The sequence below is a fragment of the Anopheles gambiae genome, chromosome 2 (genome assembly GCF_943734735.2).
Source record: "Anopheles gambiae chromosome 2, idAnoGambNW_F1_1, whole genome shotgun sequence".
NCBI lineage: Eukaryota > Metazoa > Arthropoda > Insecta > Diptera > Culicidae > Anopheles > Anopheles gambiae.
In genome coordinates, this window is record NC_064601.1 from 26,688,954 (window position 1) to 26,711,522 (window position 22,569).

At 47.1% G+C, this 22,569-nt stretch overlaps 3 protein-coding genes across 3 annotated transcripts; 2 read left to right on the top strand and 1 right to left on the bottom strand.

Annotated features, from left to right (window-relative positions):
* Window positions 1-1,638: 1,638 nt before the first annotated feature.
* On the bottom strand, window positions 1,639-3,365 carry LOC4577211 (fatty acid hydroxylase domain-containing protein 2). Its single transcript, XM_001237433.3, has 4 exons — window positions 3,005-3,365; window positions 2,690-2,865; window positions 2,135-2,586; window positions 1,639-2,036 (listed from the first exon to the last, which is right to left on the bottom strand). The coding sequence occupies exons 1-4, from the start codon at window positions 3,099-3,101 to the stop codon at window positions 1,895-1,897; spliced, it is 867 nt and encodes a 288-aa protein (XP_001237434.2). The 5' UTR covers window positions 3,102-3,365; the 3' UTR covers window positions 1,639-1,894.
* A 2,143-nt stretch (window positions 3,366-5,508) lies between these two features.
* Window positions 5,509-7,445, top strand: LOC1273198 (tubulin alpha chain). Its single transcript, XM_312152.6, has 3 exons — window positions 5,509-5,885; window positions 6,022-7,240; window positions 7,351-7,445. Exons 1-3 carry the CDS (start codon window positions 5,874-5,876, stop codon window positions 7,428-7,430), a joined length of 1,311 nt encoding a protein of 436 aa, XP_312152.6. The 5' UTR covers window positions 5,509-5,873; the 3' UTR covers window positions 7,431-7,445.
* A 144-nt stretch (window positions 7,446-7,589) lies between these two features.
* Window positions 7,590-12,969, top strand: LOC133391581 (uncharacterized). The gene is made up of 3 exons (XM_061646734.1): window positions 7,590-7,940; window positions 12,318-12,369; window positions 12,582-12,969. The coding sequence occupies exons 1-3, from the start codon at window positions 7,590-7,592 to the stop codon at window positions 12,794-12,796; spliced, it is 618 nt and encodes a 205-aa protein (XP_061502718.1). The 3' UTR covers window positions 12,797-12,969.
* Window positions 12,970-22,569: the final 9,600 nt, after the last annotated feature.

Here is a 22,569-nt window from a genome sequence, read left to right on the forward strand (position 1 = left end):
ATACGTATACTTTACTCGATCGATCATGAAAGAATCGATCCAGAAAGTAAACGCCATAAACTGTAGCATGCAATCAAACGTAAACATATGGATCATTTAATGCAATTTGAAGATAAACGCGCTCCAAAGCCTTTAAAATTTGGAAATACAGCATCTATCAATCAATCAATCAAACAAAATGGCAACAATGTGCAAACTCAGGGTCAAACTGTCACCTATAAAAGTCGCACCTCGCTTTAATTCGCGCTATGATACCGGTCATTAGCTAGAATAAATTATGTGCAACCGGTCAGACTCCAGCTGAGTGTCTGATGGCTTATCCGTCACTGCTAATGATGGGTAATCAAGACCACACATCGTTCGATAAAGTGGACATAAACCGCGTATCGAATCATTCCTATCGCGCACATGATATCTAGGTCACAGATGATTAAAATTCGCAGAATGAAGTTATTAAAAATAGATCAGTCTTTTCGAAATGCATCCCTATCGTTATAATCATTGGCTGGAATGAATGAAGTGGTAAGAGCTCTAGTAGTATTATTAAGTTGGTTTTATCTAAATAGTACATAAAAACGCAATAAATTTGGTAAAGAACCATTAAGTTTTTAGTATGTTTTTTTCAGCAAAACTATATGGGTAAAATGTCTTTCTTTTTATGGTTAAACTTTCCAACAATAAATATAAACAAGCAAAAAAAGGTCTAAATCCGTGTGTGTATCCAAGCCGTTGTAACATTTCTAATCCATCAGAAGCATCAAAGACAACTCAGTCCAGCACAAAGCTTAAACGACAGGCTGCATTACAACCTCCAAGTTAACGAGAGATCGCTTTTCGATCAGATTAGGCTTCACGTATTGGTGTACCATGGGCTTGATTATTACGAAAGGAGGGTCAGCATCTAAGAAAAGCTATGTTCATACGGATGCTGGCCTTGGCTACGAAGAGAAGAAAAGAGAAAAAGGAAGACACAAATCCACGGTGCAAAGGGGGAACACTTCATGGGATTTTTTTTTGAAAACCATAAACTGTTTAACTGTTGTTACAATTTCTTGTATTTTTCTTGTGACTCGTATCTTGTCTTTTTAGTGGATCTATGTAAAGTCTACATTTTAATATTTAAAACAACTATTTAATAACTCAACCGAAGCCATAGTCACAACTCAACAAACTGAATTAGATCCCATTAGATCCCATCAACGTTCTTTGAAGTATGTATATTCCATTTTTGTTAACATTGCAACACCCCGACAAGTGTCACCTTGAACGCTACACCCACCATTGCCCTGGTGCAGGTGAACATCATCACGAGTCGAGAGAAAAATAGCAATGTCATTAGTAATTTCTTTCCAATCATCCATCATCGAAGCAGGTTGGGTATTTTGGCATTTTGCAACGATGTTTTCGTGCCACCACCACGACAGAATGCCGTCCCACAGCACCAATGGCAGACACCAACGGACCAGCCCCCGCCCGAGGTCTTCCAAATGCACCTTTCTAAGCTGCGTTCCACCGTCCGGACGGTTGGCGTTTGGAGTTTGGGTAGCGTTAATGATCGTCAAAATTTCGGAGAAAACTCCATAAGAAAAAAGAAGAAGAATAAGCTGAAAGTGCTCATTTTGTATACACACACAGTGATTGATTTGTACTATGCAACATGTTAGGCCGCAAGATTTTATTCACTTGGTTGAAGAATTGCAACCACGAGCCACTTTGGCTAAGTTGAAGACATTAATGCTATAAATAACTTGACTATTGTGGAATAAAACTATAACCCTTACACAAAATAGTAACTCCCTCGCACTGGCCGAGACATCTCAGGTCTTGATCACTGTACAGTCAGACGAGCACAAAAGTAGTAAACAAGAAGTGCGTCCCATCCTACCGAGGACGCTCACTTGTCCGGCACTAGCTCTCGCGCTGACTGGAATCCGACGATGCGGTGATGCCGCTGGAACTGTTTCTTCTTCCGGAACTCGGAATCGGTACCATGGAACCAATCCATCCATCCGTACAGCCCAAAGCACTGGTTGAATCTGTAAATAAAAAACACAGAAAACGATAGAAGGTCATCCACATACAACATCGAAACCTGGGAGGCACTCGAGAACCCCAATGCCAAGGATCTGCTCACTTGAGATGATGGTAGTCGTGCGATTCCGGGCTGGAAAGGAACGGCAGATGGTAGCCGCAGTGATCCAGCACCGTGTCCACCATGACGAACGCGAACCAGATGGCGGTCGTCGCAACGTGACACTTCATGACGGCCGGGCCGGCAAACACCGGCAGCAGATCGCTGATGACGTACTCGAACGGGTGCGCGTACATGGCGGCCAGGGCCACCGGGGACGTCCATTCGTGGTGCTTCTTGTGCACGTACTTGTAGAAGAAGCGCGAGTGCAGCAACCGGTGGCTGTAGTAGAACGTGATCTCCCACAGCGTGATGCAGACGGCAAAGTCGCGCACGACCGTGAACGCCGACGGTAGGGCACGCGGCGGTGGCACACCGTTTCGGCTGAGATTGAACGCAATGTAGGCCGTCGGGATACCGACGACGGTTTGGTTGAATAGTAGCGTTTTCACCAGCTACAAAGAAGGAAAAAAACATACACACACACACAGACAACCACACACGTATACACTGGTTTAGTAAAGGATCACGCACGTCTAGTAGTCGCATCGCGCATACCTTTTTGAACTTTTCCCAATCCAGCGGCTCGTTCATGCCGGGCTGGTTTTTGTACTTGCGCATAAACTTGGGCCACTCGGTCAGATCCATCACCACGAACAGCCCGCCCAGTATCCAGTAGATGGCGTTGGTGTAGAACGTTAGCACCCACACGTACAGCGTTTCCTGATCATCTCCTGTAGCGAGCAGAAAGCATCACCATTTAGCACCACATTTCCATAACACGATCATCCGCATAATCACTTCACAGAGCACAAACTCGTTCAACAGTCCCTCATCTAAACCACACGAACACACGCCCTTTAGCGAACTTACCGATCGTGTCTAGCAGTGCGTCCCAACGGTCCACAAACCATTCGCGGGTACCATTACCGTAGCCCAGCGCTAGCGGAGCGGGCTCGTAGAACTCCATCCCGGGTCGGATTGCGTGGCGGTACTGAGCGCTTGTGTTGCGCTGATCGGTCGACGGCTCTCGTCAACTGCTGCTCGAGGAGGAGCTGTCGGGTTAAGGTCCAACTGTGTGTGTTTTTTGCAGGTGTGAGTTGGAGATCCTGTAGGGGATGGGGTGAACAAATAAGCGGCCGCGTTGCCACGCCGTGCCGTGCTGTTCGTGGCGCGGTTCAACGAGAACTACCGGCCTATTCTGGTGAAATGGTGAATATCTATTGTGGCGCGGTACGCAATCTGCGCACACAAACGCACGTGTAGTATAGGCGTCCTGCGTTGCCCTCTCCGTTGCGCAGGAGCCGTAACGAGTTGTCGAATTCTACCGTAACCCCTTACCACTCGGGCGGGTACTGGTGCTGGTGGACACCACCGGACGTTGAAATTATCGCGGTGGGAGAATAATGAAGTTCACACCTATGAGCGATCTCGGCGAGGAGGCACTCGTGTAATGAGGCAATTGAATGATGACGAACGCGCCCGTCCACCAGCCCATCCCTGTGGCTGTGTGTGTGTCTACGGGGCGGGGTGTGGTGGGCATATGTAGCGATCATTACGCCAGGTACAGTCGCCGCAATTCGCCATGTGTGAGAGATTGCGCATCATCAACACGCGCGGTGAAGGTCTCACTGCGCGAGCCAGATCGGAACATCGACGCGGAGGAGATGCGTATGCGAGAGTGGTAAGGATCGGAACATGGTACTCTTAGATCTGTGTGTGTGTGTGAGTGCGGTCTGGCTCCCGTGCCATGTTTCGGTGATCTCCTGAACACGACCGTAAACAATTCGTATGGTTTAGGGGGGGCTTACCAGCATGTTTACCATTGTAAAATAGCGCGGCACAACAATAACCTGGCCCGAAACCGCAACACAGCTTTGAATTTACTAACTCCAGTACACGCTCGTCAGTGTGAAAGTTGCACACAGTTGGCCAACGCGAATGGGGGGCGCGTTTGTTTGGCGTCCACACGCTTCGGAGTTTAGGAAAACGATATTTTCGGAGGTGGGAGTCACTCATGTTTACAGTTCGCATTGTCAGGTGGATAATATTTAGGTGCAAATTTCCTTCCATTAGGTCAGCCGACGCGTTACCATCACGGCACCACGCAGTTACCGATTGGAGGAGGATTTCTTTCTTTATTCCGTTGATTAGCGGCTTCGTGGGTAGAAATGGTAGCAAGTTTTGCCAGCCATGTAACATTTCAGGGCGAACTGTATGCGATTACGTGTGTTGTAGATTTTGTTGTAGAGAGCTAGTACCTTCGCATTAGTGAGAGTGTACCCAGCTGCGTTCCCCACGCGTCACGAGGTTGACAAACATGATTGATGAATGGAAGGATGGACAGATTGCTACGGGCTGTAGAAATAACGAAAGAAGTTAATTATGGTTTCTTTTGTATTGTAGGCTTAATATTGTTTTTGGTTCAGTATCAAGTGCTAGCCTTGCTTAGCCAAATACATTAACTATGGTCTTTAATAGACCCTTCTTTATCTCTTGTATGCTTTATTACTCACAGCACCTTACAAGCGCTTTCCAAAACCAATAACTTCATGTCAGAGGAGTGGACGGATTAAAGGTGATTGTCAGCTTTATTAATATTGAAAACGAAAACATCCACCGCCGATGCTTCACCACGTGCTTTCGATTTCTGGTTATGTAAAAGAGTTCAGAACTGGTTTTTTTCTTTCGTTGCCTTAGATCTAAAAATACTTCACCCTGCCCGGAGACTGCGCCAGATGTGGTGGGAAGGTGATATAAATATACAAAATATGCATTATGTTAGATTATTTGCACCGGCAGCCTTGAGCTCATTATGAGTATTTGCTGTATCCGCGTTCTCTGCGTGGCTGAGTTGAGTCTGAGTAAAAGCTAGAGCAACAACGATAATAAATGTAGTTTAAAAAATGGACTCAAACCCATTTTAAAGCTCTTGTTGCGTTGTATGGAATCACAAGTTTCCGGGTTAATTGTGTTTAATTTTACGGCTTTTTGTTACACCTTCAAACGATAACTTTACCTAACCTTGCCGATGAGGTATCATTGTTATCTGAAAAATTATGGGAACATAAAAACAGGCAACTTCACACATGAAGCAATTGTTGGACCATGAATTACCTCGCAGAGTCGCAGAACAGGTTCTGGCGTAAAGCTGTACGTACCTTCATCATTCTAACACCGGTTGTTGTAACCCGCTTGTAATACTCGTTTTCGACCATCGCCCCATCATTAAAGCTCCTTCATTCAAAGCCAGCATCAAAGAATGACCGAAAAGGAAAAAAAAAAAACATCAAAAGATTTCAATGCCCGCTAAAATTCTGAGGTAACGCTAAAGAGACGAACCCGCTTTATACTCACTATTGACTATTGCCTCTTCGCTGCTCTGCGTCTTCACCCTGTTTCGGTCGTTTGTACCGCGTAGTCGAACATCAATATTTTTATAGCCAAGCTTTGAAAGCACCTGTGCCCGCCCAGTACCGTGCGCATCCTAGTACACATTGACCCAGCCAACCGTGCTCGCACACACACACGCACATGGTAACGCTGCTATGGCTAGACGGTAACAATCAACGATGGCACCGACAGTGACGTATTCGTGGTTGACTTTTTGGCGTTGCGTGAAACCGGTTTCCAAATTTTTGATGTAGTGCGTGAGAGAATCAAATTTGAAAAGTGTTTGTGAAAACAAGAAAAAAAAAGAGGAAAAGAACAGTGCAAACCTCCATTACCGCCACAATCTGCAATGGCTAAAAATGTACGGCATTTGATGAGTTTCGTTAACGGTGGTGTATTTGTGCAAACAAAATGAAACAATTTGCAACTGGCAAAGAGGTCTGCAGGAAGTTTGTCGTTTTGACTCATCTTTTCGCATCCTTTCTTTCCGTTCGCAGCGCGAAATCATTCAGCTGCACGTTGGGCAGGCGGGCGTACAGATGGCCAGTGCCTGCTGGGAGCTGTACTGTCTCGAGCACGGCATCTATCCGGACGGGCTGTTTTGCGACTGTTCGATCAACGAGGACTGCAGTGCGTTCTTTAGCTGTGACCGGTCGGGGCAGTGTGTGCCGCGCGTGCTGCTAGTCGATCTGGAACCGTCCGTGGTGGACGAGATACGGATCGGCACGTACCGGGATCTGTTTCATCCGAGCTCGCTGCTAACCGGGTGTGAAGATGCGGCCAGTAACTTCGGCCGGGGCCACTATCGGCTCGGCCAGACGATGATCGAACCGGCGATGGATCGGTTGCGCAAGCTGTGCGAACACTGCTCCTCGCTGCAGGGCTTCATGATGTTTCACAGCGTGGGCGGCGGTACGGGGGCCGGCCTGGGGACGCTGCTGCTCGAACGGCTCGGTGAGGACTTTGGCAAGGCGTCGCGCATGGAGTTTGACATCTTTCCGTCGCCGAAGATATCGCCGGTCATCGTGGAACCGTACAACGCGATACTGGCCTCGCACGTCGCGATGGAGCACAGCGACTGCACGTTCGTGCTAGACAACGAGGCACTGTACGATGTGTGCGATCGCAGCCTGAGCGTGCGCGAACCGACCTACACCAATCTGAACCGGCTGGTCGCGCAGGCCGTGTCGTGCGTTACCGCGTCGCTGCGCTTTTCCGGCGCGATTAATGTGGATCTGCTCGAGTTCCAGACGAACCTGGTACCGTTCCCGCGCATACACTATCCGCTGGTGACGTACGCACCGCTGGCGCCGGGCAGTACGGCCCGGCACGAGCAGCCGACGACGGCCCAGCTCACGTACGAGTGCTTCGAGCCGGGCAACCAGCTGGTCAAGTGTGATCCCCGGGCGGGCCGGTACATGTCGTGCTGTCTGCTGTACCGGGGAAACATTGCACCGATCGAGATCAATCGGGCGCTGCTCGAAATGCGCTCGAATCGCTCGATCCAGTTCGTGGACTGGTGCCCGACCGGGTTCAAGATTGGCATCAACTTTCAGCCGCCGATCGCGGTGCCGGGGGCCGATCTGGCACGGTCCGATTTGGCGTGCTGCATGCTCGCGAACAATACCGCCATCCGGACGGCATGGACAAGGGTGGCCGACAAGTTTCAGCGGATGTACGATCGGAAAGCTTTTTTCTACCATTATCTGAGTGAAGGTAATTGTTGTTTTTATTTTTGGTTTTTTTGGAAGAACAGATGCATCACGCACGATAATTTGATAGATGTGAGTTAAACGTTTTTTCTACCCTGTTTCTCCCCACGATAGGTTTGGAGGAGCAAGATCTCACCGAGGCTATCGAAAACATTCGCACGCTTATCAAAGATTACGAGGAAATTGAAAAATAAGCGGTACATCTCGTTATCGGCACGAGCGCCGGTCGCTTAAGTAGTCTTGGACACGAAAGCAACCGCTTTAAATGTGTTGACCACTGTCCAACCAAGGCTGCATTGCCACTTCGAAGCTTTTGCGAGACGCAACCCAACCCATCATCATCATCATCGGCAATGGTGCGGTGCGTGCTGCTGTTTACCGTGCTCGTCGGCATGGCCTTACCCTTGATGCCGTCGGTCCGGGCCATCTGTACTGCGTCGGTATCGGCCGACCGGGTCGCAGCCTGTGCCTTCAATCCGCTGCTGCTGCTGGTGGAACGTTCCGGCTGGGTACTGTCGAAGCAGAACTGTGGCGAAACGATCGGGCCGGAAGCGTTCACCGTACCACCCGTCCTGTACTACGACTACACGGAGCCGGACCATCTCTACACGGTTGTGTTTGTGGCGAAGGAAAGTGGCCATCCCGATCCGTTCGACGGCGGTGAGCGACGGTTCTATCTGCAGTGGCTGGTGGTGAATATTCCTGTGAGTACTAACAAATGACACACACACGGCCGAAAAAGCGCGATAAAAGCGATTGATTTGCGTCATTGGCGCTAGAGAGAAAATAGCTGCTTAAGGGCTTTTTTTCCTTTTATTTCCGTTGGATAAAATTGCGCAAAACATGAAAAGGGGTTGGATCACAAAAACACACACAAACACACGTCGTCGGTATTAGTTTAAAGCACCGCGAGGGCATGCCAGAAAATTGAGACATTCTACCGTGTGCCGTTCGGAGGGTTTTACCGTATTCCATCATCATCGCCTTTAATGAACCGCCGAATGTTGCGCACCATCCGCAGTGCTATCGGGCATCGCAACCCGGATCGGACGCTGGCCCGATGTCATTGCCCGCCCGGCCACGCTCGTAACCTGCCCGAATCACAATGTGTTAAGTGCATCGCACCGAACAGATCATTAAAACTGGAAAGTGTCGCTCCCTGTCTTTCCCCTGCCCCCCGTCCAGACTGTGCGGCTCTATGCTTGTGTAACTGTCCTATCGCTGTTGACCGAGGGCATTATGCTCGGTCGCCGTTGGTTGCCGCTCGGACGAGGGGTAAACATTTGCCGAAACATTTAGCTAGCAACAATGCGCTGGCTTTTGTTTTTGTGTTTAATGTTTTGCTTATGTTTGTGTTTGTGTGTGTGCATGTGCATAGTCGCTGATTATGGGTGGTATCATAAACGATTCAATTTACAGGCCACCAGTCGACGCTGCTTTTGCATTTGTACCCTTTTACAATGACAGTTGGCTGTTGCATTACAATACGCAAAGCAAAAGTATTTTCCAGCAGCAAACAAAATTACGCAACGAAAAGCAATTGATTATTCGTAATACTTTGCATAGTTTGTTCGTGTGACGCTAATGCGCTTCCGCTAGTGGACAAGTGTTAATTAGCTGCTTTTATCTAATGTGACGCATTAGTCTGTTCAGGTTTTTTTTTGCGAGTAAGTTTTTGGCGAATGTGTAAATTGTAATTAAAAAAGCAAAATTCTATTCTCCAACTCCCAGCCGATTATCGGGTGTTAAGTACGTTTTCCAGGAAACGCCTGCCTGGACAGATCGTTTTTGTTGCGGTTCTCACCGCAATGATCGCGTCATCATCGTAAATGGATATACGGTACGACGCAAATCGTTAAAAATCCAGCCAATGGATCACACTGTCCAAATAATGGCACGAGAACAAACACAATCGGCAGGAGCACACGGTGATGGTAGCTCACATCATGTATGTTCAGCGTGCGGAAAATGCCACACACACGCTATTTGCCGTTGAAGTTAGAGGAAAATATAATTTTCTTCTGCGCAAACGTTACGCTGCCGCCACGTGTATGGATGGAAGCGAAAGTGTACGGGAAGCGATGTTTGAATGCTGAGCAATTTTACTGCGTAATGACCTTCAACTTGGCCCCAAACAACGTTTCACCGAAGGAGATGTGAAATGTGGTCAATAGATGAAATTACATTAAGCACCGCTGAATCGAGTTTACTTCGGTGGAAGCATTGTGAATGGATGTAAGCAACAAATGCAGTATGAAAAAAAAAAAACTGTACATCTCGATCGTAAGATCGATCAAGTAATTATAGTACTCGAACATAGCCACTGTTTCTGTCTGTAAGGCCAAGAGCGCAAGAATTTTGGACGCATGGACCCGTTCACGCACTGGCAATACGCGAAACGGAGGGCCACACAACACCTCGCTCTTTGATTATAGACCGTGATGCTGAGCTGTTTTCGTTTGGATGCTGGTCGGCGAAGCAAGGGTTTTGTGGTGGAACCGCTCAAGGAACTTATTATTTTCGAAGCATTTGTTTTCTGCGCAACCACTCGAGCCGCGCCGCCACTCGAGCCATTCCGCCCGATTGTCGTCATTCGTATGGCGTCAGCGCGCCGGCCCTGCGGCCTCACCTTTACCTCCGGCAACTTCCGGTCGCACGAAGCTTCCGTGACACTTTGGCACTGGAGCTTTTTGTTTTGTTTTGACGGCACGGGTAGGAGCGCCTCGTTCAACGACGATCAGCAAACTTTGGCCAATGTATGTATGCGCGCGAGAACATCGAGTACAAATGCGATGTGTGTCAATATTTGTTTCTGCACCACTTGTTTCTTCCACGGTACGGGGTTGACTTTATCGCTAGGTTGACTAGTAGGGTGGGGGGAAAGCAATTTCAAGCTGATCGAATGACGATCGTCCGTGAGTGAGAGTGTAAATGGCACAGATTTCGCGATAGGTTGTCGTTGCTATCTTGTGTTGCGCACTTTGGCTGTACTTTTATCTTTAGAAATATATTTGTTTGCAGTGATGGAGTTTGAACATTACACATGTTTATGAAATATTTATGAGTTTTTTAAAACCTAAATATGTAAACACTGGTATCAAAATATGAATGAGTTAAAGTTTGATATCACCTTGTATGGCGAAAAACACAAACTACAGAATTAAATCGTAATAAATAATTCATTTTTTATTGACATACCGTTTCCTTGCATGGATGGCCTCTAGCTAATCGCGTGTTGGAACAAATTATTCGTCTGTGCAGATTTTCATTGTATGCAGCGGTATTTGAAGCAAATGTCTAGGTTGCTAATGATGAATTGAATTGGTTTTATTTTCAATTGCCATTTTTTAAGTACCTACTAAAGTATTAGTTCTCTACACTATATGAAGATCTATACAAAATGAGAGAAAGTAAGTCGGTCCTAGGGGCTACGTTTGTATACGATCGAAGTGTGGTATACCATTTAACCAGACTATTCCATAAAATATAATAGATTATTAGTTTCAACAATACCAGAATACCAGCCAAATCAACAATACCAACAAAAATCCCTATGTACTGAGGTTAGCAGGCTAACATAAAAATCTCGTACACTTCGTATCGCACTGATGAATCTGATGATGATGGTGTACTGGATCTTGTACTGGAATTCATGTTTTTTTTTATTCTGTACGCTTAAACACATTAATATCCAAAGTTACTACAATTAATGTGACGGTTGGAGTTTGATAGACTTAAAAAAAACACGAGAGTATTCAAACAAAGCAGTTACAATCCTACCTTTGCATCAAGACTTTCAAGCAAAGCTGCAATCGATATTGAAATAACGAAAAAGTGTAGTGGACTTTTATTCAATGTTACCGTTGCATTTGCAAACCGAGAAATTTTTTCACATTACCAACATTTTGATTGTTTAGTACAACGTGATGCTTGCCGTTACAAAATTCAAACGACATGTTGCGCATGTCCTTTCCATAGCGCATTCCACTGTGCGTGTACTAAAAAGATAAACGCCGCAATGTATGCAATATGGATGCCGCGTTAGATGGCGTTACTTGTAGTGATGGGCGTTTCGGAGCGCACCAACGGCTCCGGAGCCGACTCCGGACTAACGGCTCTGCACTCACGGCTCCGTTCCAACGGCTGCGGAGCCAGCTTCAGGCCCACCGTTCCGGGCCAGCGACGAATCAACGGCTCCAGACCAACGGCTCCGAACTAACGGTTCAATAGAGACATCATTGTATGATAGCGTAATAAAAAAACGAATACATCTTCTCGCACGTGTGGAAACCAATACACGATGTGATTGCAGTATTGACATGCATGACGTTGTGTAGCATTCGTTGGTCTCGCCTTTCTTAACAATATTCAAAAGTCATCGATGTTTTTTTTGATAAATTCTTTTAAACATGACCTACTCCGCTATTTACGGATTTTCTCGATTGAAACTTCATTGAAAAAGTTATTTTGGTCCTTTGTGTTAAAACCGGTTGCGGAGCCGTTGGTGCGGAGCCGGCTCCGGAGCCATGGGTGCGGATTCGGCTCCGGAGCCGTGGGTGCGGATTCGGCTCCGGAGCCGTTAGTAAGGAGCCGGCTCCGGAGCCGTCGGAGCAGAGCCGGCTCCAGAGCCGTCGGAGCGGAGCCGGCTCCGAAATTGTCTGGAGCCGGTCGGAGCCGGCTTCGGCTTCGGAGCCGTTTTGCCCATCACTAGTTACTTGCTGCCATGCTAGTGCGAGTAAAACATTTTGTGCGTTTGATAGGATTAATTGAAAACTATTTTTATTTTACATTTACACGTTTTAGGGATAGCAGTGGTTCTATATATGTTTTTATGTATTGTACACTGAGCTTTCCTGATACTTAAATACTATTATTTCAATTTCTTTTTACACTCACTGGTTTTTCGATATGTGTTTTTATAACCAAAATTATCACGAGTAATTAGACAAAAAAAACTATTGATAACAGGAGCTGATTATGTTCAATATATTGCTCAGATTTAATCGGTTGTATTTTTATAATTTGCATTAACTCGCCGCTGTGTTGTAAACACCTCTATACTACATCCCTTTCTGTTATAGGAATCGTCCCTCGCACACGGCATGACATACATGGACGGTGACACAATCGTGGGTAAGTGGATTCACTTTCCTGCCAAAACTCTTCATCTTCAGCTTTTAATTCACCGATCGCACGCCATCCACTTGACTACATTGTTGCGGTAGCACGATCGATTCGAACCGCGTCCTCCTGCGCTGCTTTGCTAATGCTTGAACTTGTTTCCGTTTTATGTTCTTTTTTCCGTGTGCATGTGTGTCTGTATGTGTGTATGTGTATGTGCATAGATTATCTATCCCCCGGTCCACGATCGGCCAACGCTGATGAGGATGATGGGCACCCGACACGCTACGGATTCTATCTTTATGAACAGGTTTACGGTGCGATCTATCCTCCGACACCGAGCACTAGGGAGTACTTCAATTTGGACGGCTGGATCAGCACAATCTATCCCGAGGCTGCAGTCTGCGGTCCGGTTGCATCGATCGGGTTCGGAGTTTAGGGGGCGTGCGGCATCGCCAGACGAGCCGGTACGTAAATAAGCGCCCAAGTCGGTACGGCAAACATCTGTGAAGGGGCCCCCACGTGCCACTTACTGTCGCATGATGTAGATCGTGTTGTTGGAAGTAATCCCATGTACCCAGAAGCACCAGGAAAGTGTACCGCTGGTCCAGATTCGGTGGTTTTAATTTAGTACTGCAGGTGAAAGAAATGGTAACGCCAAGATATGGTGGGCGCTGGACACTGTACGCTCCGCTCGCCACTATCGATCTCGATAGGAGCAATTTATAAGATCAACTGTAGCATAATTTAGGCACAAGTAGTACCGGACACACCGCACACGTGTGTGTGTAAGATCCGGGTCGGGTGGAGCGATGGCTAGCGGCAGCAAATATACGAGTGCAAAATGCGATCACAAAATTCCACACTGTCCGAAAATATGTTCAGCCTTCACCCGCCACACAAGCACAGTGCAGAAAGCAAGCGGAAGATGCGGATAGTTCAGATTGGCTGTGTAGGTTTGGGCAGTTTCGTGCACATTTTATGTGCGTTCTCCGCATGTCGCATCGCAACACCGTAGACGACAGGCGCAACCATGTTGTCGTCACCCTTCTGGTCTTTATCGCGACCCTGCTTGCCTCTCGATGTGTTCATCAGATATCGCCGGGTGCGGAAAGCAAATGGAAAACAAAAGCATGAAAACCAGGCTCGGGCCCCCAAACCGTTTGGCCTGCGCATGTATCGGGCCGGGGTTTGGGTCGCGATTTGGGGCTTCTTTTTTGCTCCTACGGCTCACTCGCGTTACTTGCCCCGATCGTGCGCAATAACAGTTGTCAACATTATTTTCGTGCCTAGTCGGCGGTGGGCTCGGCGGCGCTGTTCTTGTTTTTTTGTTTTTTGCACGGTCCAGCATCCCGGCTTGGTGGGGCCGACCGGCGTGGGGCACAATGCAGCTGGCCGGCCGTTGTCATCGAGTTGTCGCATAAAAACTTGGACAGCGTAGATAAGATTTCGATTTCGAAATGGTCAACCCATTCGGTCGGTGCGTCGGTGCAATCGGGCGCATGTTCAAACAATGCCATTAAATCTTGGCCAGAATCGAACTCGCGTTCGCTTCCCGTGGTACGGGCGGTGGCCAGTGGCCCGGCCAGCGGTCGTCCCGCGGGTCCAGAGTGACAGTAATTGCGTGAGCGGTCGCAATGAAGTCATTTCCATTTTGAAGCACGTGCTCGGAAGTCTGGGGAGATTCCTTGGATCCAGCCTTGGCCTCTGCATCGTTCAGTCCGGATTATCGGATGCTGCTTGCCCAGTGAAGCTGTGCGTTGGAAAGGTGCGAAACGAAGCGACGATCCACTGTGGTCGAAGAGTTAATAAGGCATCAGGGCAATTTTGCGGAAAGCCTCCCCGGCTTGGCTGGTGTCGTGCGATTTGACGTAATTGATGATTAGCAAAAAAAAACACACAAACACAAACAGTGCAAAGCGATACACGAAGGGAGAAGGGAGCAAAAGAGCTGTTCGCTGTTCGCGGTATCGACGATCGGATTGCTTATCGCGAAATATCCGTTGCGTGAAGTGATGGCGTTTTGTGTGTGGTTTTATTGAGCATGGAGTGGCAGGTATGCTCGAACGGTGCGTGTGTATGATTTTTATGCATACCATCAGCATGGAACGGATGCTTGACACCTTTCTCTGTTTTCTTATTGTTTATGGGCATTGTTTGTGCATTGCTTGTGATAAGAAGATGATCGAGAAAGTATTTATGTTACGTGCAGTCAGCTTTGTCACGAAGACATGCTCATTGGGTTTTTTTTTTTTTTTTGGTAAAGTTGCTTTTTTATAAACTAGGGTTTGCTCCTCAAATTTAATTATATACATTATCAATGACAATCTTAAACTGTGTATAGTTGTGTATTAGCATGATTCATCACATGAAACCTACGCTAACTATACGCCACAAGATAACCTTCACGATTGGGACTGAGCATGATCGTAAAATAGTGTGCCTTTGCGCTTAACTCGCTTAACCATAAAAGCTTAACCCTGTACATACAGTCGGATTTATGTGCTATCCAAAGCCTGGCGCCTTGTCATCGTCAAGAATTCGCAAGCTTTCCGGAGCACTAAGCCGCTTCAGGCGAAGAAAAAGAGAAAAAAAAACGATCCCATAGAGCACATTAACACCGCTAATGTGGAGTGGGTTTTTATGGTGCGCGATTGGCAACCTGCTGATAAGCTCGACGCGCACATTTACCAGCCGCTCGTCATAAACGTGCTCCCCCAGCACTTGTCAAAACTGCTGATCGGTCCTGATACGTTTGCTACCGGATGAGTAAGCGACCGGTGCGTAATTAGCACGGCTAACCCATAAACGAAGGACCCCATCGGCCTCTTCAGCCGCATCTTGAGGCGCGCCGCTTCATCGCTACGACGCCGTTCGTCAAACGCTCCAAAACAGAAAAATCATGCTCCTTCGCTCAGTTTTCCTTGAGTGCGTGTGTGTGTTGCTTCGTTTCGTTCAAATCTTCCTCTGTTCTCTTCCCGTTGCACTTTGAAGTACCTTTGCGCTGTGTTCCACTCGAATAGCTCGTTGACTGTTTTGATGTTTGTAACGCGCATGAAAGGAAAGGTTAGGCGGCAGAGGCTTGCGGTACGCGATAGGTGATGTTTTTCTTTCTTAAGGCCCGATCAGCAGAGGAAGGGTTTATTTGCCCTTTCTCCTTTCTTTCGAGTGGCAAAATTATTCGGTACTTGAACGTCTGCCGTACCGTGTACCGCTGTGGAGTACCGTCTTTCTTGGCTGGTTTTACAATTGTCGATCTTCCTTCACGGATTTGAATTATGAATGCAAAAGGTTTCATTCTTAATGATCCAGGCAAGATCGGCGTGGTTTGACTGTGGCTCGTATGGAAACGATGGCATTTGTTTAACGGCCAGTTGTTATTTTCGTTCAGCACAGTTCAGCACGTATTGAGCAGAGTGTGCCATGAATGAAAGTCATGAATCGGAGCGAATTCTGATTAAAAACATGTTCAAATTGATACAATGGAGCATACTCCATACAAATGCTCCATTTAAATCCATTGCGAAAAGAAACGTATAATTATTGTATTAATTAAATGTATTCACCTAAATACCTGGCGAGTATAATTTGTATAATACCACAAAATCACCCCCCCCCCCCCAGTGAGGTAGATTGAGCACACAAAATAACTTAATTTGTTCTGTGCAAACCCTGCCCTCCCTTTTGACCACACGCAAAGCCAAAGGTCAACAAGCACATCATCCAGCGTGCAACGGCTTAATGAAGACATAAAACCTGCAGTTCCAGGAATGGCGTACCGATTAGGCAGACCAACATCAAACGCCCTTTTTAGCCTCACCCTGTAACGATATTTATTTTTCTGGCTTCATTTAAAACTGAGTGTGTGTATGATTACTATCAACCTGCAGGAAAGGTTGCCAGAAAGCGTTGGGAGGGGATAAAATCTGTTTTGCTTCGTTTAAATGGCGCCATGCACCGGTCCTTGCGGAGGCTTATGCGCCGAAAAGGATCATCAAACGGATGTGTGCGGGCAGGAAATGGAGGGGAGAAGATTGGGCGATATCATCATTGCACTGGCACTATCAATGAAACATGCCCGCCGGTTGTGTGCAGTCACATTTTTGTAAGCGTTATTTAAGCGGAAAATTATAATGAATTTTCTCCCCGAAGCGCGCACTTGCACATAATATCATATCATTTGTGAGGCTGTTGGAGCGGGATGGTGAGAGTGCGGGAAGGGGATACCGGGTCCGGGTAATTCGTTTGATCACAGCCCCGTTCATTATGCAACGCCAGGGTATGTAATTTAGTCAACGCGGACCACTTTGTGGGTTCTGGTCGTCGCTCGTCGCCACCACGCAGCGACGGGGATTCAACCAGTTTGTTTGATAACGCACCAGGTGGGGAAGCGCAAGGATGAAGAGCAGCATGAGGGCAGCAGCATGGTTGGTGGAGGATGGATGGGGATGGGGATGGGGTTGGTTTGTGTTACTGTCCGACTTATCATTATGGTGCGCAAAAGGGGAGCAAAAGTGCCGAACGAACGATCGGTAACGGACGGTAATGATTGTCATTATCCGCCGGGTAGTTCAACACGCACGCTGCGAGGGCAGGTGGGCAGTAGGCAGTAGGGAGTGAAAGGCGAAGAGGGAAGTGGGCTAACAGGCCCAGGATACGCTAATCGAATGGCGTATCAATCACATGTTTATAAGCGACGGTACGATCGAAGCCGAACGCTAGGGAAAAAGAGAGAGAGAGAGAGAGAAGTAATAAAGTAATGGATAAAGTGTCAGCTTATTGATGTATTGGACGACAATTTACTAGGACCCAAAGTCGTGGTTTTGTTTTGAAATATCTATTTTTGTCGTAAGGAAACATAATGATTATAAGTATAAAATAAAATGCGAGACTATATTGGGTTATTATTTTTACAATCCTATTGCTCAACTATAATGTCCTCCAACAGCAATATGATTTTCAACAAAACTTCAGCTTTGTTAGTTATTTAAAATTGCGTGATGCTTTAAAGGTCGTTCATAAGTCGCTTCAATCTCTCTGGAAAGCACCAAGCTTGATCGATAAATAAGCGTGCCAAGGAAAAGCGTAGCATCGCTTTAATGCTTTTCTTTCCTTTTCCATGCACTCCTTACGGCACGATACACTGCCATCCCGGACTGCACATCGGTACACATCGGATGCAATGTCAGGCGGATTTATGTTCCATTGCGACGCTCAATTAACATGCTCATACTCACGAGCCGCCGTACCGCTTCCTCCCTGCAGCTTAACCTTTTCACCATTCAGCTCTTCCGGTGTACCATCTCGGGATGGTACACACCTCCCGCTGCCCCCTTTTCCCAAGCATCGTGTGTGCCGTCCTGTTTCTAGACAACAACATGGCCACCGTAATTTCGCCTCACGTGCATCGGTGCACCGGTTTCACTGCCTTTTTCCCCCTCCTGGTCGTGCTTGAAAGTTTGTTTGCCGTGCCGTACTGTGATATCCTCTCTGTCTCTCCTGTTCTGTTCGTTGCTTTGTGTGTGTGTTCAAACCAAGCTTTGGGATTGTAAGCCAGAAGGGGGATGAGGAATGGGGTGCAAAAAAAAAACGGCACAACAAAAATTAAAGACATATCCACGCTCGCCTACGCGAACGTGTACGAGCAGCGGGCGCGAGCGCGCGCCATCGTCCGTCCTCTAGCACTTCAGGCAGTCCTTGATGTCACACATGCGCTTCCCCATCTTCCGCTTCACCCCTATCGCAAAGGGGGGTTAGTTTTGTGAATGAAAGCTTGAGTCACTCTAGCGCTTTTTTTTTGAAGCCATCCTCGCTCGCTTGGTCAGATTTTGCCTCTTCTGCCCCGTCAACGCAGAACGATGATGACTAAAACGAATGTGTGGGGTTTTTGGAATAGGCTGGAGGGTTCAAGCACGAGTCTAGTTCGTGCTTGGATTATGCACAGGGTTGATGGGGGTTTTATGAATGAATTGAATATTAGTAGAATGAATTAAGCTTGTGCGATTGTAGTTTATTGCAATGCCAGTTCACCTTATTTCAGTCAGCTCGTTGTGATCCTCGCACAGAAGCTCCCAGAAGTTGTTAAGGGACTGGAAATAAGGTTTTTGAAATAAATCTGTAGATGGTGCGGATCTCTTTTTCATTTCTATACCATTTTAGCGTAAAACTACTCCGTGCGTTCATTTTAATGGAATTTGTATAATACAACAAAAAGCACATACACTTCTCCTACAACAACTCCACCGATTTGCCCATTCATCTCCAACCCTAAGCCGTTGCTGTATGTGTGTGACGGGGTGTGCTGTTTTTCATGTTTATGTCTCCCCACCCGCCCTGTCCGTTCGCCACACTGTCTTTGAGTTTTGGGGTCGCACAAGCACACCGATCGGTCCGCTCTTGTGTAGAGAGATAATTTCATTCATAAAACCGAGCGCGCTCGGCTCGTTCGTTGGTGGCTGCGGGACGGCGCGTTGGAGACATCACAGAACCAGTTCCTAAAAGCCTGCCTCGGAGCATTGGAACATTGGATGTGGATGTGGGAGAGGGAAAGAGTTGTGCGCAGGAGAAACGTCACAGGGCGAGGATGGTTGACCCGCGCGAAAGCACGTTAGTCGTCGGATTATGTTGCCTGGCGAAGCGTTCGAAGCGGAGACGCTACCAGACATTGCCAGTATAGTGTGGCAGCATTTTTTTTCGCTTTCTTAACTTGTTAATGAACTACAGCTCGTCATGAACGAGTGAGGCTCTGCTGTGTTGGGCTGTGTTAAGCTGTGGACCAAAAATAAAAAAATGAACCAAACCGTTCGGTTTTACACTTGACGACCTCGTGTGTCGCTCGTTATGAGCGTTCGATTTACTCTAAATCTTATTGCCGTGGAGCTGTTGGCTTGGGATTCGTAAATCGCCCGAAAGGTTTTATGAGGACGCAGGCAAAGTCAATGATGGTGCAATAATCAGGACGAATGGCTAAAAAGGGGATTTTTGTTGGGCAGAGGGGTGTACGATGACAATGAAAAGCTTGACTGGTTTCATGCAAAAGGGCTGAGCAAGACTACAACCATTATTTGATGCAGTTGAGTTGAAAGTATTTCAAATGAAAAAGGTAGATACTGAGAAGAAGGTGTTTGACCTTATTATGACCTATTATTATAAATTTATAGCAAAACTTGTTACTTAACTTAAGTAGTGTAAGCTGATATGATCCTGAATCTCAAGGCTGTGCGACTCTACTCTGCGTAAGTTATCAATCTGATACTTGATATATAATTATTTAGAGCAATAAACGCCTCAATCGACATGTTCATTTCAGTTTATCTCCTTCATAAAGTTAAACATTCTACTATTCGCACACGCCGTACCAATGTCACGTCAGTCGAAACAATCGCCATACGCCCATAAAGCGTAGTTTAAAACTCATAAACTACCATAACACAACGCATACGTCTCCAATTCTTACGGGTACCCTCTGTTGTTGTTTAATGATTCTTGTCGCAAGGTACGACAAAACAATACTATACCGGAGATCGGTTTCTTTTAGTTGCATTTTAGGTTCCCATCACTCTACCAGATGGACCAGTTTCAACCCGATGACATTTCGACACGCTTGTAAATGTTTCAAAATCACATGCACGCAAGAGTATTTACTCCAAAAGCCAAAAGCATTCAAATGGGACACATTCAATAAAAACTTTGCGACCGATACGACGGCACATGGGCAATTTTATTATCCTGTTTAGTTATACGACGCCGGTGAGGCCGCAATGTTTTACGACCCATTGACAACTTTACAATGCGAAAATGCGTCAAAACTGGTGCTAAGGATGTCCGAACATATTTGTAGCAAACGAGCAAACTAAATTCACATTGACTGGAATGACACATCAAATGGTGCTTTCCGTTGCACATTCGCCCATCGATGCATATTTCCCGACCCCGTTTATAGGGGCATGTCTGTTCAGTGCCGAAGCGAAACATTCCTGGCGGTGAAAAAAAGGAGTATTATTCCATTGTGGATGATTTACTGATTTCCCGCCGGTGCGCCGCCCCTTGCACGAGATCGTGGCTAGACTGTGAGGGGGGGTGAAATTTGCATTTCGGACCCACAAATGGAAATTCTAATATTCCAAGTGTCAAATGTCTGGTACGCCCCTTGTTACGGGTCCGCACGAGTGGAACGTTTGTGCCAGGCTTTGGTTGGCACGCGTGCCTATGCAATTGTGAAACGACAGAGCTTTTAAGCTTATAAAGTGTGCAATAGGTTGGTGTTTTCGTTGTAAAATATAGTCCGATTAATAGAAATGGAGATTGTTTCATTTTACAATAAATTGTACCGAGTAGCGCGTTTAAGTTTGAACAGATTTCTAATGAAATTGGACGCAACCTCAAAGTGATCTAGAAATATTAAAGGGCCTTCTTCCATGACACGCGCCCTAGCATTGTGACGGCGACGACCCAACACGTAGCACGAGCATTGGGACGAGCATTCGCGCAAAGGGCTCCAAAATATTTCCTCATCAATTTATGATTATCGCAGTCCGCCCGCTCTCCCTTCTCGTTATGATTGTGTGCGCGTGTACGTTTCGTCGCCGTTGTCGTCCCTCTCAGTTCTCTCGGTGGAGAGTTTGCTTAATTCAATTCAATTTTATGACGGCAATAATGCCGCTGATGCCACTACTGCCCTGCATGGGCGCTGCAGTGCGCGGGGTGAACCCTTAAACCCGACGGAGTTTTAATTTAAGCACATTGTCTTGGGGCTGACTTTTCGCAGCCCTGTTTCGCTCTCGAACAGCTTGCAGTTGTAGTGATTTCATCGGGAGGCTTTCTTACCCGATACTCGGTTCCGTTTTGGCCGACACTACCCTCCCCACTTTTTACCCGTTAGATTTTCCCCCGAGGATGTTTTATCGTCCCTTCGGATTCGGTTTGAGACCGTACGTGGAGACAGCGCGCGACGACATCGACGATGTACGGACGGAAACTCGGAAACACCCGCCGGTAATTGGATAATGCTCGGCTGGCTCGTTTATTAAACTCGATAATTGTGGCTTTTTTTTGTTGCTTCTCTCTTGCGCAAGTCCGTTTGCTCGATTCGATCAGTTTTGTTGTAGCTTGTTTCTTCCCTCCCTCCCCCATCCAGATGCAGATGACAGATGAAGACAAAAGCAATAGCCGTTGGTGTATTTGTCGGGACGCGCATCGAATCGCACATGCTGTGGTGCTGAAAGCGTACGGATAAAGCTTACATACTGTCGGGTGATACCGTCACCGATCGCCCGCTTACGAGTATGCAATGAAGGAAAAGGTTCTATCGCCCTTTTCGAACTGCTGCTGCTGCTGCTGCTTCCAGGGGCGCGTTTTCGCGCATATCACACGAAGAACGGAAATGTTTAAGAAATGACACAGTGCTTTACGGCGGTGCGGCACTAGGGAGACAGCACGGTTGGATTGCCTTCAGGGCAATCCAACCCGTCGGAAGGAAGCGTTCGTGAAAGCTAGGGCACAAACCGTAAACATGATTGGGAATTATAACGAGTATCACATCTTCATCATCATCAGTGGCCCGTTCGCTTGCATTAGTCTCCGTGCAGATGGGACAGATGGCAAACTCACGCCAGGGCCTCCCAAGAGAGAGAGAGAGAGAGAGAGAGAGATAGATACTCCCTGCCAGCTTGCACGGTGATTCTTAAATCCTGCGGCCGGAGACGGTGGAGCGATAAAACTGCAACGTGAAACTGCGCTAGCGCTGGCGGGCGACCATTTCAGCTATTTATCTCCGTTTCGCGCTTTAATGTGATTTACTTGCAAGGGGCAGGAATTAATTAACTGCGATGCAATCGCTGCAGTACCTCAAACGGTCTCGAACCGTCTCCCCCTGGGGGCTTCCGTTGCGTGTAGCGTAGGGATCGGGGTCGGAAAGCTAGGCGTGAGCCGTCCCTTCGGCTGGGTGCGAAACAGACATCCAGTGTGATAGAAGGCTGGTGTGGTGGGGCGGAGAATCGCTCGCATCGCTGTGTGGCTTTGATTAAGGAGGTAATGATGTATGAAAATTATAGACTCCATCAAGATACGATCGTTTGGAAGATCGTTGGCGAATGGATTTTGGGGCAATTTTTGTTTTAAATCGTTCTCATCGATCCTTCAACAGTTTTGCGGCCAATAAATAGCAACACACATCCGATACATCACCGGGCTGACTAATCACAACCGAGCGCT

Excerpts from the sequence above, each read along its gene's own strand:
- LOC4577211 (XM_001237433.3), bottom strand. The coding sequence starts at position 3,101 with ATGGAGTTCTACGAGCCCGCTCCGCTAGCGCTGGGCTACGGTAATGGT. Across the intron at positions 2,866-3,004 it reads CGCACTGCTAGACACGATCG|GAGATGATCAGGAAACGCTG; the intron begins GTAAGTTCGCTA and ends TGCTCGCTACAG. Across the intron at positions 2,587-2,689 it reads ATTGGGAAAAGTTCAAAAAG|CTGGTGAAAACGCTACTATT; the intron begins GTATGCGCGATG and ends CCTTCTTTGTAG.
- LOC1273198 (XM_312152.6), top strand. Across the intron at positions 7,241-7,350 it reads CTACCATTATCTGAGTGAAG|GTTTGGAGGAGCAAGATCTC; the intron begins GTAATTGTTGTT and ends TCCCCACGATAG.
- LOC133391581 (XM_061646734.1), top strand. The coding sequence starts at position 7,590 with ATGGTGCGGTGCGTGCTGCTGTTTACCGTGCTCGTCGGCATGGCCTTA. Across the intron at positions 7,941-12,317 it reads GGCTGGTGGTGAATATTCCT|GAATCGTCCCTCGCACACGG; the intron begins GTGAGTACTAAC and ends TTTCTGTTATAG. Across the intron at positions 12,370-12,581 it reads GGACGGTGACACAATCGTGG|ATTATCTATCCCCCGGTCCA; the intron begins GTAAGTGGATTC and ends GTATGTGCATAG.